Source organism: Austrofundulus limnaeus, unplaced genomic scaffold, assembly GCF_001266775.1.
Source record: "Austrofundulus limnaeus strain Quisiro unplaced genomic scaffold, Austrofundulus_limnaeus-1.0 Scaffold1436, whole genome shotgun sequence".
Taxonomy (NCBI): Eukaryota; Metazoa; Chordata; class Actinopteri; order Cyprinodontiformes; family Rivulidae; genus Austrofundulus; species Austrofundulus limnaeus.
Genome location: NW_013953838.1, coordinates 10,985 through 28,510, shown reverse-complemented (window position 1 = coordinate 28,510; position 17,526 = coordinate 10,985). Strand labels below are relative to the sequence as shown.

General features: G+C 36.4%; 1 protein-coding gene across 1 annotated transcript in view; it reads right to left on the bottom strand.

Moving 5' to 3' along the window:
* Nucleotides 1-1,553: 1,553 nt before the first annotated feature.
* The window catches only part of si:ch211-39i22.1 (translation initiation factor IF-2), a 24,644-nt gene continuing 8,671 nt past the window's right edge, over nt 1,554-17,526 (bottom strand). The window contains exons 3-12 of the mRNA XM_014032384.1: nt 14,635-14,974; nt 14,265-14,362; nt 14,077-14,155; nt 10,158-10,190; nt 8,328-8,420; nt 7,336-7,353; nt 6,860-6,877; nt 5,499-5,615; nt 4,248-4,316; nt 1,554-4,134 (exon numbers count right to left, since the gene is read on the bottom strand). Coding sequence (XP_013887838.1) covers nt 4,100-4,134; nt 4,248-4,316; nt 5,499-5,615; nt 6,860-6,877; nt 7,336-7,353; nt 8,328-8,420; nt 10,158-10,190; nt 14,077-14,155; nt 14,265-14,362; nt 14,635-14,974 — 900 coding nt within the window. The 3' untranslated portion in view covers nt 1,554-4,099. The remainder of the gene's footprint in view (nt 4,135-4,247; nt 4,317-5,498; nt 5,616-6,859; nt 6,878-7,335; nt 7,354-8,327; nt 8,421-10,157; nt 10,191-14,076; nt 14,156-14,264; nt 14,363-14,634; nt 14,975-17,526) is intronic.

The following is a 17,526-nucleotide window of genomic DNA, read 5'->3' as shown; positions in this document are numbered from 1 at the left end:
CAAAAACATATTTTGTTTGATGCAAACCTCAATTTATCTGATCGCTCATGAATTCCATACTCAGAGTTGGCGACACGAATGCGCTGTGAGGATGCTTCCTAGGGAGTGGAGAATTGTTGACTGGTTTTTATAAACATAAAATAAAAATAGTGCTTTAGTGTTCAAGAAAATTGAGACCAGGAAGGAAGTTTGTTGTCAGCGAAACCAAAGATCCACAAACAATTGAAGCTAACAAGCCCATCAGCTCATTCTTTGATGTTTCTGAGTTCCAGAATACAGCTTGCCCTCAAATGAATGTTAAAAATTAACTAGAATAGTTCCTGGAGAAACCATGAGAGGATTGCCAGCTGTGTAAAACTCYTCCTATGTTGCTGTAAAAAGTTGCTGTATACGACTTTTTTRAGTGACCATCCTAAATAWGTATTAAGTCTGTGTTTTCGATTGAAGCAACTGCTTTAGCAAATATTATCTTTAAAGGTCAAGAAATGACTGATTTATAAGTCATTTTGTGTGCTTTCTGGCTGAATTTGTGCTTTGGTACATGAAATATTTTGCTAACAGACATTTTTCTATGCCATTTTTGTCATTTGTAAGACTTGAATACTCTAATAAAGTGGATCAGTTCTAAAGATTTTTCACACTTAATTTCACACATTATATTTAGGATGGCCACTAAAAAAGTCTTACACAGCAACCCCTTATAGCAGTGTTTCCCAAAGTTGGGGTCGGGACSCAAAGTGGGGTCCCGAAATATCAAAGTGGGGTCCTGAAAAGATTTTCTGAATTAATTACATTTTTGCCTTAGTTGTTACAAAGGAGTGAGGTTAGTGTATTTAAAATGGATAAATGTAGTATAAAAATATTGTTACTATGCCCATGTTTAGTTGACCCGATACAAATGTTTATCATCCAAAAACAGTTGGMGGCACAGGTCTCTGCTACTGTTATTTTGTGGGTCAAAAGCTGAAAAGTTTTGGAACCACTGCACTTTGGTTCCCAAAGTGCGGCTTGGGTCCCAATTATGGGTCATGAAGCACCTTGGATAACTCCAGAAATCAATTTAAAGGGTAATAAAATAATTGCTGATGTAATATTTCCCTATAATTATTACAAAAACACAAAATAAGTATAAGTATTTATATTTGTGTACAAACTGTTTAGATTGTCAAAAGGCCTGTGTTTTTAGGGTTATTAACAAAGTTCATGTACTCAGACCAGTAATATTTGGGGTCACAAGTTTTGACCATGGATATTTTGTGGGTCAGAAGATAAAAAGTTTGGGAACCACTGCCTTATAGCAACATAGGACGAGTTTTGCACAGCTGGCAATCCTCTCATAGTTTCTCCAGAAACTATTCTAGTTTTCTAATATTATAACATATAATTAAGTGTTTCTGAAGACTTTGAGTGTTAGATATTGGTGTTGCTTCTTAGACATTTTAAAAGTTTTGAATTTGTTTAGAAATCTGTCAAATTAAGACCAAACTGACCAATACAATTAAATGTGAAAGCACAATAAAACAAATAAATAAAATACCAGCCAAGCAGACAGCTCCCACAAAAAACAGTTTATTTGACTTGTCGAACATTATTTACACGACTCCAGAAAAAGCACAAGTGCCAGATGACAGTAATGAAGAAGACAGTTCCTACACATCATATAAACATGGTATTTTAAATTAGTCTTACATTGCTCTAAATGTGTTTTCATAAATCAACATGTATACAGGATAGGAAAGTCCTTCTCCAATTGAAAATGCTCTTACAAAACACCTCTGTTCGCCTCACCGTTTCTTTTTAATTATGACACCGTTCTTGGTTTTCCTCCCAGGAATATTCAAAAGATTATAAATAATAAGGCAGCACTGGTCGTGGTTGATGCCCTTTTGGAAGGATTTTGGAAAGTGCACTTCAGGACCAGGTTTACATTCCGGTTTTGCTTGCTGTGCTCCAATATTCCGTGTTTTACAGGGACGGTTCAGGAAGAAGTGTAGAATGGTTAATATATATAAAAAAAACAGTGCTTGTTTCTTTTTTTAAAAAAGTGGTAGAATTGTTGCTTTTTTCCTAACATAAATTGAGTTCTGGCAATTTTTCTGACTGTGCACTACAGAATATTACTTTTTTGATTAAATCTTTTCCACTCTGTGGAGTGTGCTGCATCTAAACAAAAAAAAGTCTACTTTGAAGGCATCAGCGGCTATTTCACAAAGCTTGTACTGTTATTTGATGGGTGTTTTTTGTGTATTTGTGCTGTATGCAGACATATTATCCAACTTGTTTCAGCATTTCAAGAGAAACTTGTCTGTCGTCTATCACAGGTTAGAAGAAAAGATGGCAGCTGGCAGAGAAGCTCACAGATTCMATCAAGAAAAAAATGTGACATCACAGACTATTGTCAGCTCGAAGCTAGGCTGTTAGCAACAGTCTCTGTCCTGTATTGCAGCTAATAAAGTCTCACAGCTAACGCACCTCAAAAACTTGCACTACCACATTTTAAACTTCAAAAACATTCGTAAAGTACAAAATTTCAAGGCAAAAGAAAGACATTCAGAAGTTAATTTGCGCTACAGTGATAGAAAAGAGAGAACGGGAAAAAAAAGGGCAGTAACAAAGCTTCGTTTGAAAAATTTCACAACAACGTTCACAGAATTAACACAGCAAAACGAGTCGACTCAAGACCATCAGTGTCAGCTAATAGGCACCACTGCTAAAATGGTAAAGAGTTTCTATAGAAAAATCACAAGTGAGTGGTGTTTGTGTACGAATGATACAAAAAATACTGACAGCTACTGGCTTGTTCAAGTAAAAGACACACGACGAAGGGAGGTTTTTACAGCTCAGTTTGGAATAACATGAAAACTGAAAATAAGAGAGCAAGTCTAACAGCATATGTGTGAGTCTTTTACAATTTTAAACAACATTCATTGCCTGTTTTCCATTCAGAATTATTACATTCACCATGTTTGCGTGTTTTCACATTTGGGTCCCGGATACGTTCCCTGTGTGTCTTTACGTTGACCAAACCAGGCTGTGACAGTGAAAGGCACTATCGCAAAGAAATTACTGCATCACAACTAGACACATATTACATTAGAACAACGCAGAACACATTTTCTACATGACTTTGTGTAAATTCGTCCATGTTAGGTGACAAGCTGTTCATTTACAGTGACAGAATAAACTAATAATAAAAATTAGTTAATTAATAATAATTAATTTGCAAGTTCTCAGAGTCAAATAAAGTTTATCTTACTTGCATTTTAAAAAGGTCAATAGATTTTTTTATTTATTTGGCTAAGAAGTAGTGGTAGACACCCAAAAGGATCCAAAGTCCCCATACCATAACAAAAAACAAACAAAACAAAACAAAACAAAACAAAACATGATGTCATCCTCCAAACAGACACAGTGCCATTTCAGAGCATCAACAGAATTAGGATTATCATCTTCTTCTACTGTTCCCAGTCAAAATCCACAAATTACAGTGATAATACGTAATTCATGCCACTTATCCTTTTATTCTACACTTTTACAAGAGATAATTTATTAGAAAAAGTTTTTTTTTTAGCTTGAAAAACTACTTTATATAGTAGAATTTCAAAATATCTGTTTTAAATGTTAGAATGGAATAAAATAGCAATAATCAAATAATCCACATGTGATAATCCAACACAAATTGATCATTTTAGTTGTACAATTAAATTGAACAAAAAAATATATATAAGCTATTTTATGGTTACGCTTATGAGATTTGATCTCTGATTGTAACTTTGGAAAGAAAAAAAGTTGGGCATTAATTCATCTTTTTATCGGATTCCTATGATGGAAGAACTAGAAGGCCCTTTGAGTTCAAACATATTTGCTCGATCTTTATCTAACTGCTTCTTTTCCCCACATACGTGTGTATGTTAAAGATTGAACACACTTGTGTACATTCACCCACACTAAGATCCACACTCGTACTCAGCACACACATACACACACAGACAGAAACACGCAGTCGTACTGTCGGGCCTCACATTAATTTAGCTCTTTGGGACAGAGTCTAACAGTGAGACTGCCACTTTGCTTGACTGAAGCAGGTGCAGTCAGATGATCATTGCTGGGTGGCGGGCAGTAGGTTGCTGAGGACTGAAGAAAAAGAAGAAAACATATAAATGATCAGGACTACAATATTGTTTATGCCGATGATTTTCTTTCTTTAAAATGTGTTAGGTGTGTGTGGATGTGTGTCTGTGGCATACCCTGTGGATCGGACTGAGCCTCGGCTGCATCTGCTTTGACTGTGTTGTTCCCAGTCTCCGGATCTGCTCCTAATAAAGAGGATAGACAGAAATAAGTTAAAATAAATAAATAAATGAAATAAAAAAGCACAAAGCAAGTAGGCCAAGAGGCATCACGCTAAAGGGCTAAATTTCAAGCGCATTTGGTCTCATAATTTGTTTCCTCTATTTTAATAGGAATCATGTTACAGTCGCACCAAACCACGAGACAAAAGGGGATTTTATTTTATTTTTTTATAAATTTTCCAATCATAGAATCACACGGCTTTACTGGCTTTGGATTAAACATCAGATAGGGAAAGTTTTCCACAAATGCTGATTTATTACAGTTTTAACTGCAATGTCATTGCTGCCGTTAAATTTAATTTCATCTCAATTTGATCAACTCGTAGCTGTTAAGGCACAACTTCCTGCTTAGCAACTTCCGACATTTTACCTTCACACTTGGTCATTTCATTCACACTACTGAATGGGGTTAGACTTTTGTAGACGAGCAAGACTTCGGATTTTGATTTCTGAAGAAAATATTCGACCATCAGAAAAATTCATAGTAAAAACCTCATTCTGAAGCTAGGTTTTGATCTCCACAGTTACAGGCTAAACAGGCTGAAGTTCATGTTGACAGTGAGGTCAAACTTTGCTGAAATGGCAGTACTGGGATGCAGGAGGTGTGCGAGCTGAGTGTCCTGGTCTAAACTTACTGAGACATAAAGCTGAGTCTGTGGTTTCTGGTGACGACTGACCTTTAAAGAGTTTTTCTGCTTTGGGTGATTGTAGAAAAAAAAAGAGTCAAAGATGGTGGCAGATCAGTTTAACGTTAATCTATTTTACCTAAAAGAATGATGCAAATAAGAAAATACTTTTAACATGAAATCTTGTTTAGGAGGAGCGGTTACTGCAAAATCAGAAGGTTGGTGGTTCGATCCCAGCCTCCTCTACTACATGTTAAATTGTCTGCGCAAAGAACCCTTATATTCACTGGTTCTGCTAACCAGTGTGTGTGTAATTGGGTGAATGTGACCTTATATTGTATAAAAGGTGATTTGAGTGTTCAGTCAGACTAGAAAAGTGCTGTAAATGAAGTCCATTTACCAAACTAACTACTGAGCAGAAACTGCCTCACAGTTCATTCAGTGGCTTTAAGTGTGAATTATAGGCCATATGAGCTTTTCTCTTTGCTTTATTAGCTTTATTTGCACATTATATAATTACCCCCACTGTTTTTGAAGCACAGCTTCTTCTTCTGATAGGCAAAGTATCCTGTCACGGCTCCAACGGCAGACACAACAATTGCAGACAGGACTGCTGCTAAGGGTTTAGAGTTTCCTTCTGTGGAAAAACAAACAAATGAAAAAAAAAACATTAAGATTAGTGATACCAAAGAATCAGAGCAAACATCATTTGCAAAGTGAAACATCTCAGCTGGCACAACGTTTCCACTGTTAACCTGAGGGTTTTACCATTGTCACCTTTGTAATCAGTGTCATTATTGCCATTTTTCAGCTGAAAGAATCCACCTCATTTCAGCAATGAGGGGATAAAATATGCTAATGACTGCATGTGTTTGAGCAGGAAGCATTTAGGTTCTTTCCATTTGTCGATCATGATTTTTAGACTCTTAAAAGCATTTGCAGCAAAGACTCAAAGAAATCTTCCTGCACCTGTACTCTAGTTCCTATGACAACCCCCGTCTGAATGGTTTTCAGGAGCATTGCAAGCATACAGCACAGTAAAAATACTGGTCAACATGCAGCAAAATAAAGTAAATGCCATGTTGGTTTGTGCTATATGTTCCCATCACCTGTTTGCAGTCTGTACATACAGTTCATCTTTGACAGGTAATGATCAAACTTACAACAATTTAACACACATCTATCACATGTAAGGAATGTGCCCCACATTGCAGCTTGACATCGTATTGAAGGTCAGCTGAACAAGGCCTTTTATTGTGCTTGGAGGAGTTTCAGTCAACACGGAGTAATAAAGGCAAGACGTGACGAGGTGACGTGAAAGGTGAAACGCAGAGGAAAGGGGGGAGGTTGTTGACTTTCGGGTGCAAAAGAAAACTCAGCATTTTGCACTCTTTCGAAAAAGAATTAAAGTCAACCTAAAGACAGGAGGAGGTGAGGAAAACTATGGAAAAAAAAGCATGAGTCAGAGAGAGAATAAAAGAGTTTTAGTCAATGAAATTAGGCGGGACGAAACAGGCGAGTTTGGTGAGTCAAAAGGAAATACACGTGGTGCAGACAGGCATGAACATGCATGGACACAAATACACAACTGAAAGAGAAAACAGTGATAGAAACTGACACTGAATGCGTTTAAAACCATTTAACATCTTTAGGTCAGCACTGGTTAGGTAAATAGTTGTAGTTTAGCCTGAAATCATTTCTGCAACTATGCAAAGCCACTTTTATGTTCAAAGGTTTTGAAAATGTTGTGTTGGGAAAAAAAAACCTGCTAAGCTTTTTGTGTGACACTAAACAGTGGGTCAAATATAATGCTGCAGGCTTGTTTGAGATAGAGATSGGAGGAAATTGTGTAAAATGAAAGAAGGGACAGTGGTAACTCACCTTGGGTTGCCGTTTTTTCTGTGATTGAAAACAGAAAACAAATTTAGGGCATAACATAAAATGGCACCATTTACAACATATTAGACGTCAGATTTATGCAAAACGTGCTGTTGGGAGTTATGCAAATAATCAGTGAGGCAGTTTACCTGCACGCACCTTTCATACAAGTCACATTCATGCACGAATCAGCACAAGCTAATGCTAACAGATATAAKATGATACATTTATTTCAAACAGAGGAGATATTATTGTTCTGAGGCTTGTATCCTGTTGGTTTTGTCAAAGGCATGTCAGTAATATCCTGTGTGTTTCAGCAGGTTTTCAAACAGCAAAAGCCCCGCTGCTGCTGAACAGCACAGAATTTTACTGGGATTTCTGGGCTGTGAACAGGAAATGTTTCGATAAAAATGTATGTTTTGCAAAAAAAAAAAAGGCATATTTTGATTTACTGCATGGACACACAAAACAACACTCACCTTCCTCCTTAACAGGTTCTAAAAAGCACAAGAAAAACAAAACAAAAAAAGATGTGTAAGTTTTAGACAGCACAGAGAGAAAAGCTTTTACTTAAACAGGCTGGTAATAACCTGGAACAATTTTGACAGAGATACTGGAAAAAAAAGGAGAGGGATTAGCTTTAATCTCTTTGTGGTAGTTTATGTTTCAGAGGCATTAAGGACTCTTTAAGTTTCTGGCTGAGAAACYCACACAAATTCCCGCTTAACACATTTATTTGTATGCTTTTTAAAGGTAGTCTATGACGTGACATTTCCCGTAGCATTTACCATCATAACCAAACCTGGCTCGGGTTCTGAACCTAAAACTAWATCTCAATGTTAAATAGCCCCTTATAAAAGTGTGAAACTTTGACATCTAAACCAAGTCGATGGTTCTTACAAGGATAACAACCCACGTTCCCTCACACAAACAGAGAAACACAATCAGCTACTCCTTTCCTCTCATAGTGATGCATTATCACCATTATAGCAATAAAATATCAGAAATAAACTCCATTTAGCAATCTGTGATCAGCAATCTGTAAACCAACAACCCTGTTATCGCTTTCCTTGTTTGCCTGTCTGTATCTGTCTGTGACATCATGGCTGCCAACCTGCTTCAACTTGACCAAGCTGCTGAGAACGGGCACTTTCAGAGAACAAAGCCGTGATTACAGTGATTAAAAAAAAGAGTCAAATTTCACATGAGCAGTGAAGAGCAATCACACACAACAAAACATTTTGTCCCTGATCTGCTCTCAAACTGCTTTGTGACTCATGATTAAAGGGATAGCTCAGGTCTTTAAAGCAGGTCTTTGGAGCACTTTAAGCAGGAAGATCACACTATTTCTGCAGAAATGGCCACATGACGCAAAATTGATTACGGTGTAAAGGTTTATGAAATAGCACTTGGACTATATGTTGCAAGTAGACACTGTATTGACAACAAGAAAACTACAATTTTTACTAACCTGCGTTGAAGTTGCCAGTTCTCCGTGTTTTTGTTTGGCCATTATCTGCAGTCCCATCACCCAAAGCATCTGACAAGTCTAACTCATTATATTCTGCAAAGAAAAGAAATACATAAATATATGTATTAGAAATGAAAATCTATATAAACGTCCTCTAAATATATAGTCTCCTTCACACTTGTTTTTTTTTTTTTTCTGTAATTGAACTGTAGTAACATCCAACAATGTTTCACTCCTCAGTTCAGTTTCTCCTTTGGGTACCCTGCAGATGAGAAGACTACGAAACAGAACCGGAAAAGGCAGTAACAGTTATCCTGTGAACCAGAGTTGATTTGCATTCAAGGGTATTATCTGTCAGGAATAATATCTTGCCTAACTTCATATTCACCGGGGAAAATCCCCCAGAGGAGCTTATAAACACCGGAGTTACCTGGGTGTGACTCAGTAAACAAAACAGTTTGGAGGGAGGACGGGGTGAAGCGTGATTAGTGAAATAATTTATGGCTGAAAGGAACTCAGAGGCACGTTTATCCACTGATCTATTAACTCTTGTCCTAATAAAATACCTCACAGCAAGACATTTTTATTGCGCAAGAACATGAATGCTACATAAATTTTTTTGTGTGATTGCTGCATTTAAATCACTATTTTGTATATTTACCCCCATATATTTTACAGTCTTTTTTTTCTCAACATGTTTTTCTTTTATGTGTCACACAAAGACAGAAAAAAAAATCATTGACAGATGACGCAATTTAGACCTTCGCTGATGACCACTTGAGCAACACAAAAAGAAAAAATAAAGGATACACCTTATTTTTGGTAATAAATCTCACAGAATCTATATCTTTACAGAAAGATAAAAAATAGGAGGTAAAACTGTACGAGCCAAATTCCCACCTTCAGTGAACATCTGTTTCTTATATTTGTTCAGGGAGTTTCACTAAGATTATGTGCAATATAATAAATAATGTAAGACATATTCATTTTTTTAAATAACAGCATAACTCTGTTAACAGAGATGTTTAGTAGGATGGAGGCCGAACATGAATTCAGCTGTTTAGTGGGAAACCTGAGATGTAGTTATTTACTATACATTGGTTTGAGGTCAAAATGGACGTCACTGTGGTCTGTTTAAATATGACCGACCCACAATTTAACTGAATTTAAAAACCCAAACAAAAGCATTTAGTRACCACAACAAGAAAAAACAGACATATTTTCTCATTTTAGAGATTTTGAAGTTATCTAACTCATCGGATCCTCATCTTACAGAGCCAGCGAGGGGACATGGGGAGATGTTTTTCTTTTGCCTTACCTCGCAGTATCTTAGCGTCACCTTGCAATATATTTGCGTTACCTCACAGTGCTTTTTGCGTTCCCACGCAAATGTTTGTTTTATATGAATTGAATTAAATTAGACTTTTATTTTGAAACGTCCGGTTATATTGTAGCCACACAATACTAAGTTGAAATTTCAGCAGATTACATGCTTCCATGCATGGCTGTGTAATAGTATTGGTGAGCATGTGAATTTGTTAATAAACCAACAGGCACAACAAAGGAACGCAAAAAGAATTGTGAGGCAATGTGTTATTATTGCGTGGGACTGTAAAAGAAAAAAAATCCCCATGTCTCCTTGCGTGCTTCGTATCACCTATACTGCCTCTTTGGTGTAATAAAATGTTATTGAACTTAAACATTTTACCTTTAAATATAAGGTTTTAAAGTTTTGAAAATATTTTTTGGCACGTTTGTGTTTTGTGTAGTTGTGAGGTTTGGCATTAAATAAGAAGGCATTTATAAATCACATAAAAAATATAAATTTACCTGATTTAACTCCTTGATTGAATTTTACATCAACTACAGGAAGAGATAAAAAAAGAAAAAGAAAACAGTGTTACACTTCCAAGGTAAACAACACAAAAGCAATTTCACATTTTGATCAGTTACAAAAGAGACTTTGAATTGTAATTGTACATATTTGCATTTGCAAAGTAGTTTATGACCTGTGAACTAATTATGAGACAGATTCGATTCAATCAAGATCATGTTTCTTATAATGTTATGAAAAACCAAGTGGCACTAACAGATGCTTTAACTTTTCTCTTATAAACTGATGATCACATTTAAATGTAAAGACTGCATACAGAGACGACCAATCATTTCGTTAATATTTTAACAAAAATAATCCTGAAAACAACAGCTGAATTTTGTAGTCTCGTTTTTTTTTTTTGTTTGTTTTTTTTTATACAAAACCACCTAGCATTTCCTGCATCACATGACAATGTTCACAGACTCTGGTTATGATTGCTTTGCCACCTGMGTCTCAGAAAGCTGGGACAGAAGGGAATAGCCAGAATCAGCTGGGATCCAGCAACAGAAAATCCTCCAGAGTGCTSCCTAGGAAAGGTACATACCGTGCAGAATGTAGAAAAAGACGAAGTATGAAAATTACCGTGTCTTTTGCCTGAAGGAAGTTCTTAGCAGACAAGTTTGACAAATTATAGATTAGGCTGACTCTTTTTCTACTGACATTGATACTATCTGTACTTCAGCGTACATGCTACTGTGACTGAACAGCAGAAAAAATACGCAAACAGTCAGGAAATGGAGGAAGCTGTGAACAACAGATTCTTCAGACAATCACTCAATCTGTGAAAACACATGGGACCAGGCAGACATTATCCAGACTTCATTCTAAGATAAAATGTGATGCTGTTATTAACAACTAAAGCAGATTATAAATCCAGTTTATATGATGGATTTGGGAAGATACAGATTTTTTAAAATGATCACGTTTGCTCTTATTGCAATCATCTTTCAGGGTAAACATTCTCTACCTCTAGATAAAATAAAACCTGAACGTCATTATCATCAACAGGGCAGTGTTGGGTTTAGGTGTGTGACTTCCAAAGAAGCTCTCAGAGGAAAATGTTCTGTAAAGGTTGTTCAGTGGAAAAATAAAAATGTCTGCAAAGATTATTTCCTTGCTAACTGGAAAGATTTAAGATGTGTTATTTTTCTAACAAGTTCGAGCAGCTCTCAGACTTTTCTTTGTGCTCACAGACTTAACGCTCTGCAAATTAATTAGCAGCTGGAGTCGATTTGTTTGTCTTCAGTTACAAATYAAAAAATAATGCAATTGTTTCAGTTTCCAAACCATTCGTTAGTGGCAGAAACACTGCTGTTCGGACTAATCGTCTGCCAAACAGAGACTAACAAACTGGTGTTAGGGCTGACCACAATAGCAGATCCCATTCACTGACTGGTTCTAGATGGTTCTTATCAGACAGATTGGTCAAAATTTGCCGGAGACTTCAGACTATTTCTGTTTAAACTAAACCACCTGGCACATCCAGTTATAGACCCTGCTTGCCACGATGTAGCTCCATTAAAATGTATGACACGTTTGGTAAATGGCCTTCTGTCATTATTTATCTGAACAGGGAAGAAAACACYAAGTAACATTAGTTCACACAATGAATGCAATTTCATTCAGAAACACAACCGACTGCATTTTATAAACTGACCTACTCCCGAATAAAACAGGTTCAGTTAAAACAAAAGCCAATAGCTTCTTGAAGAGTCATTTCTTTATTTCAACATGGGGCAAGGCGTTGTACTTTTACTCTGTCAGTATCTCAGTATCTTATCTGCAGTGGGTGGGGCTCAGAATAATCCCAGTTTTAAAAATATGAGAAAAAAATGGCCTAACCAGTCACAAAACTAAAGCTACTCATAATGGAGCCAACAAAAACATTTGGGACAACTCACACCTTTTAAACATTAATCGGTTAAGTAGATCCTATTGTGTGCACTTTTACAGAATATTTGTCAAACCAATGGTCAATACGAATTATTTCTAATAAAAAAAACCACACAAAATAAAACAGAAAATCCTTTTAAGGCTGTCCCAGAACGAGAATATGCAGCATATTTTTGTCATACTATACTGTCACATGTTTAAAATATCATTGGTGCTTTATGGCAATCATATTTTAACAAGCTTAGAAGATCTGGATATTGTTAACGTTTTGGATCATGTCTGGCCATCAGTAAAATGCTTTTTTGGAAGTTGCCAGTGTATATACAAAAGTCATTACTCTGAAAAACAACTAACAAAGGGATTCCCTTTGTTTCCAAGCACAAAGCACTTCATGGCAAACTATGCAGGAGTAACTAGATACAAACACTGGTGACCTTCTTTTAATGCATAGTTCTAATGTCACCAGTGGGAAATCAAACTGAACCATTTTGAACTAAAATTGACCTGGAAATAATTAGGACAATCACAACCCTTGTATTATCAGCTAAAATATTACTTTTTGTTTGATATAGCATCTTTTTTGTCAGACTTTTGTCTGAAACCACCTTTTTTCCTGAACATATGTGTAGATAGAATACACAGTAGAATACACAGTATTCTGTTTGAAAAGCTAAATAAATTTGGTATTAGAGGACCTGCATTACAGTGGGTATCTAGTTATTTGTAAGATAGAAAACAATTTGTAGAAATAAATAATGTAAGATCTGAGTTTTGTAACATCTCATGTGGAGTGCCACAGGGTTCCATTCTCGGACATAAGTTATTTATTTTGTATGTGAACGATTTGGTAAATGTGTCGGATCTTTTTGGGTGTGTCGTATTTGCTGATGATACAACATTCTTTCGTTCCAGTAAAGATATAAAACAAATGTTGGAGAAAGTACAGACAGAATTTGTGAAAATACAAAGTTGGTTTCAACTAAATAAATTATCATTAAACTTGGACAAGACAAATTATAAGATTTGCTGTAACAATAAGTGAACTATAGATGTTTCATTTAAAATTGATGATGTTGAGATCTGTAGAGTCAGTAAAGTGAAGTTTCTAGGTGTTATTATTGATGAAAAACTGACATGGAAAAATCATATAAATGGTTTAAGAACAAAAATAGCCAAATCAGTTGGAGTCTTGTACAAAGTAAGAAAACTGTTCAATGATAAAGCACTGTTTATGTTGTATAACGCTATAATTGTCCCACATTTAATTTACTGTATTGAAGTATGGGGTAAAGCTTGTAAAACTATCACAAATCCTATTTTTATTTTACAGAAAAGAGCCTTAAGAATTATTACTAGAAAAAATTACAGCCATCCATCAAATACAGTTTTTCATGATTTGAAATTAATAAAATTCCATGATTTGGTCGATTATAATATTTTGCTGTTCATGTACAGAGCTCATAAAGGTGTGTTGCCTTCCAACATTCAAGTAAATTTTGTTAAAAGAGAGAGCTGTTATTATCTTAAGGGAACTGAAATGTTTGTAAAACCCTGGTTTCGTACGAGCCTGAAGGAGCAATCCACTTTAATCCAGGGAAAAAGGTTGTGGAACAGCATGAAAGATGAGGTTAAAAATGCCAGATCCTTGTATATATTGAAGATAATGATAAAAACTAGTATTCTGAAGAAATATGGAGAAGTAAAGGTGAATTTATGCTAATTGTTGTTTGAGTTGGTGACTTAAATTTTGTTTTTAGTTCATTTTTGAGTGTTTTAAGTTGTTTTGATTTTTGTTGTATTTTACTTTTCTTTTGAACATATTTTGGGGATAAAAAAGGGGCAGATATTATAAGATTTATTCTTCTTCTGCTGCCTTTAACTTTATTTGATTTTATTTTTATTGCATGATTTAATTTGTGTTACAAATGAAATGAATAAAGTGAAGTGAAATGTAGAAGGTGCGGTGTGTACAAATCTCACTTTCTGGCTCTTGATTCAATGGAACAAGGGTTGTTTTCTCCTCTATTAGTGCAGGTGGGGTTTTCTCGTCTCCTCCAGTCTGTTGGAAATACACCATACAGCACACGAACATGTATGATCGGAGAGGATGCCTCATGACAAAATCATTTTCTATCACATGCTTGTTGAAGAGTTTAACGGATACTGACCTCTTCTTGAATTGCTGGTGCATCAGTGACTACAGGAACGTGCTCTTCTACACGTTGTGTCYTCTGCTCAGTCTCTACACCAAGCCCTGAACCAGCACCTGGGTTTGAGGAGGAGGAAGAAGAGGATACAGGACGTCATCGAAGTCTAAAAAATGTTACCGTTATGCTTGTGTGAAAGAACAAATTTAATATTAACTATTCTTATCCCAATTAAAAATATTTAGAATACCTTTGACCTCAAATTGACCAAATTGATTTTTAATATTTGTATTAAAAATAAATGTTTTAGGAAAGCACTATTGACAGAATCCAACAAGAAAACAGTAAAACATGTCAAACGAGCAGATCAAATATTTATTTTCTTTACTACCTTGGGTTGTAAGAACTGCCTCTGCCACAGTGGTTTCAATTAGCACATCACCAGGAGTGGGAGCCTCTGTTTCTGTGTCTACTTCTTTAGGCACCGTTGGCTCTGGTGCAGGAGTTGTTTCTGCATCTGCAGGTACTTCTGCTTCAGGAGTTGTTGCTTCTGGTTCTTCTACTGTGGCTTCTGTTGCTTCGTTTGCGCCGTCCCCATCTTCTGCTTCGACGGTTGGTTCTGCGTCTTCTGAGGGAGTTGCCTCTTCTGAATCCAAAGGTGCCAGAGTCACAGCATCTTCTGCAGTAGGGTCAGCGTCTGGCTCAGGATCAGTATCTGCTGGTGTTGGGTCCTGTATTGAGCATAAACAAAAACAACAACAACAACAAACAAACAAACAAAAAAAGAACTCATCAAGGCAAAGAAGCTCAGGGTACATCTGTTTCGTGACTACGTGTGGTGAGATAATTACAGTAAACCGTTTGTGTGGCAGAAGTTTAAACAAAGATTAGCTGTTAGAACAGTGATGTCCAATCGTGTTCTTTGAGGGCCACATTCGCACATAAGATGTTTCTCTGCTTCGACACCCCTGATTTGAATAAATAAGTGATTATCAGGCTTCTGTAGAAGTTGAAGCATCTCTAAAACATGGTGGATAATGGCCCTTGATGACCAGCTTTAGACACACTGTCGAATTTCATTTTGGGCCTTTTTTTAATTGTTTTGATTGTTCTTGGTAAAATGGTTTTGTTTTGTTTGTTTCGGTCAGACAGTGAAATGTGTTGATACGTGTAAATATTTTGGTGCAGTTATTGACAGTAAACTGTCCTTTGAGGCAAGCTGTGAAGCTGTCATTAAAAACGGGAACCAGCACTTATTTCTGTTCATCCTTTAACATCAACAAAACTCTGCTGACTGTGCTTTATCGTGCTTTTATTGAATCAGGTTGCTTAGTGTCCTGGTTCGGCAATATTTCTCTGAAAAATAAGAACTGCCTGAACCYAATAGTGAAGTGGTCCAGTAAACTGACGGGAAAGATGCCGCTACTCCAGGCAGGCCCAGAGGTCTTCTGGGTCCATTTTAAAAGACGTGTCTCATCCTCTGAACCACGATTTCTGGCTCCTCCCATTAGGATGCAGATACTTAGTACCAGAATGTAAAACTAAGCATTTTAAAACCAGCTTTGTCATCATTTTTTAAATTCAATTAAGCATATAGTGCTCATTATTTTAACCTGTTATTTATATCTTGTTATAATGGGTTTTATTTTGTTTTATTGGGTTTTATCTGCTCCCTGGTTTTGTCCTGTCTTATCTTTTTATCTCATTTTATCTTTTTATTCTGATGTTTTTCAAGTTGAAAGTTGTATTTATTTATTTTTATATTGTGCATCTGGTCACTTTAATCTTGTTGCATCTGCTGTATGTCTTATGTTTTTTGGAGGAAAGACGACTCACTTCACTGTAATCAAATCTAGCTGTGGATACAAATAAAGTAGCCTGGTAAAAAAACAGCCCCTTGTCCTTCGCTTTGCTTCATACAGAAGATCTGGACTCTCGGCTATTGCAATTTCTTGCTGGAGGTGTGAACTCAAAGTTTAAAACGAATTGATCTGATTTACCTAATTGCTAAAGTTTGGCCGTGACGTAGTGCGCCAGCTCGACCATGAAGGAAGCTATGCTAAAAAGCTAACTGGAAGTTGCGTGCGCTCTAAACAACTACCCTCTACTGGGAAGAGAGAAGTGCCAAGCCGAACAAACTGGCTGTAAATGAGTGCTGCAGGGCTTCATGAGACAAATTCCTGTCCACACGGACTGGCTTTATTCACTTCCTCTGCTGCCGTTGCTAAACTACAAGCTGACTAAAAAAACGGCGCCGAAAATCAACAGCGTTGTTCACAACTCCTCATTTTGTTCACTGATTTGCCTGGTTGAAATTCTACCAGAGAAATCCTTGTCTTTGGGAGAAATTATGGGGTGCCGTTTGTAAAGTTACAGAGTCAAAAGTTACCACCAATATTTTTTTTTATTTAGCCNGGTAACATTAAAATAAAGTTGTGCAAAAAGAAAAAAAAGAGGGTAACCAAATAAAGTGATGCATTTATTACTGTAAGATACAAACTTACAAAAAAGAAGCTGCTCATAAAAAAAGGCTTCATTTATTTTCAGAAGCAGAAAGGGAGGCAAAAACTCTAAATTGCTTTTTGTAAACGTGTCCCCTTTATTGTGCTCAAAGTAAAGGGACAAAGTATAAATTCATTTTGATATAGAGTCTGGAGTTGTGTTTATTGTCAAACATGACAGTCACCACACACTCACACACCAACGCTTCGAGCCACACCCTGTCCTTGATTGATCCCTGCTGTTATGGATTACACCGGTCGCGTCTGACCTGCACCAACATTAAATGAAGTCTCAAACTCAGCGCAGGTGTTGCAGCTNCAAGTAAAACACCTTCTAATATTTATACTGTCGTTTAATGATGCTCTTTTTCTAGGTAAAACAATACATGTAAAAAAAGGGTGCAATAATGGGTTGGAAAGTGGCCAAAGCACGTCTAAAGGGAGATAATTAAAAACATTCACTTATAGGAAGGCCTCAGAACTGCAACTCTTTTCTTTATTAGGTTGGCATAAAAACAGTGTTTTTATCCACTATTACAACTTTCATTGCTGAGAGTTTTCAAAAGGTTCCTCTGCTTGCCGAGTGAGATTGTATCAGAGCCAGCGAAGCCTTAAGGGGAAAACCAGCATGAACAATATCTAAAGTATTTCTATCACACCGTAAATCCTCTGCAGGGCAAGATGTACTGGTGACACCCCGACTCTTCATTCTCAGAAACATCTTTAAAAAAAACTGTCATGCACACTTCACATGAGCGTGAATTTTCAGTCTTCCACACACA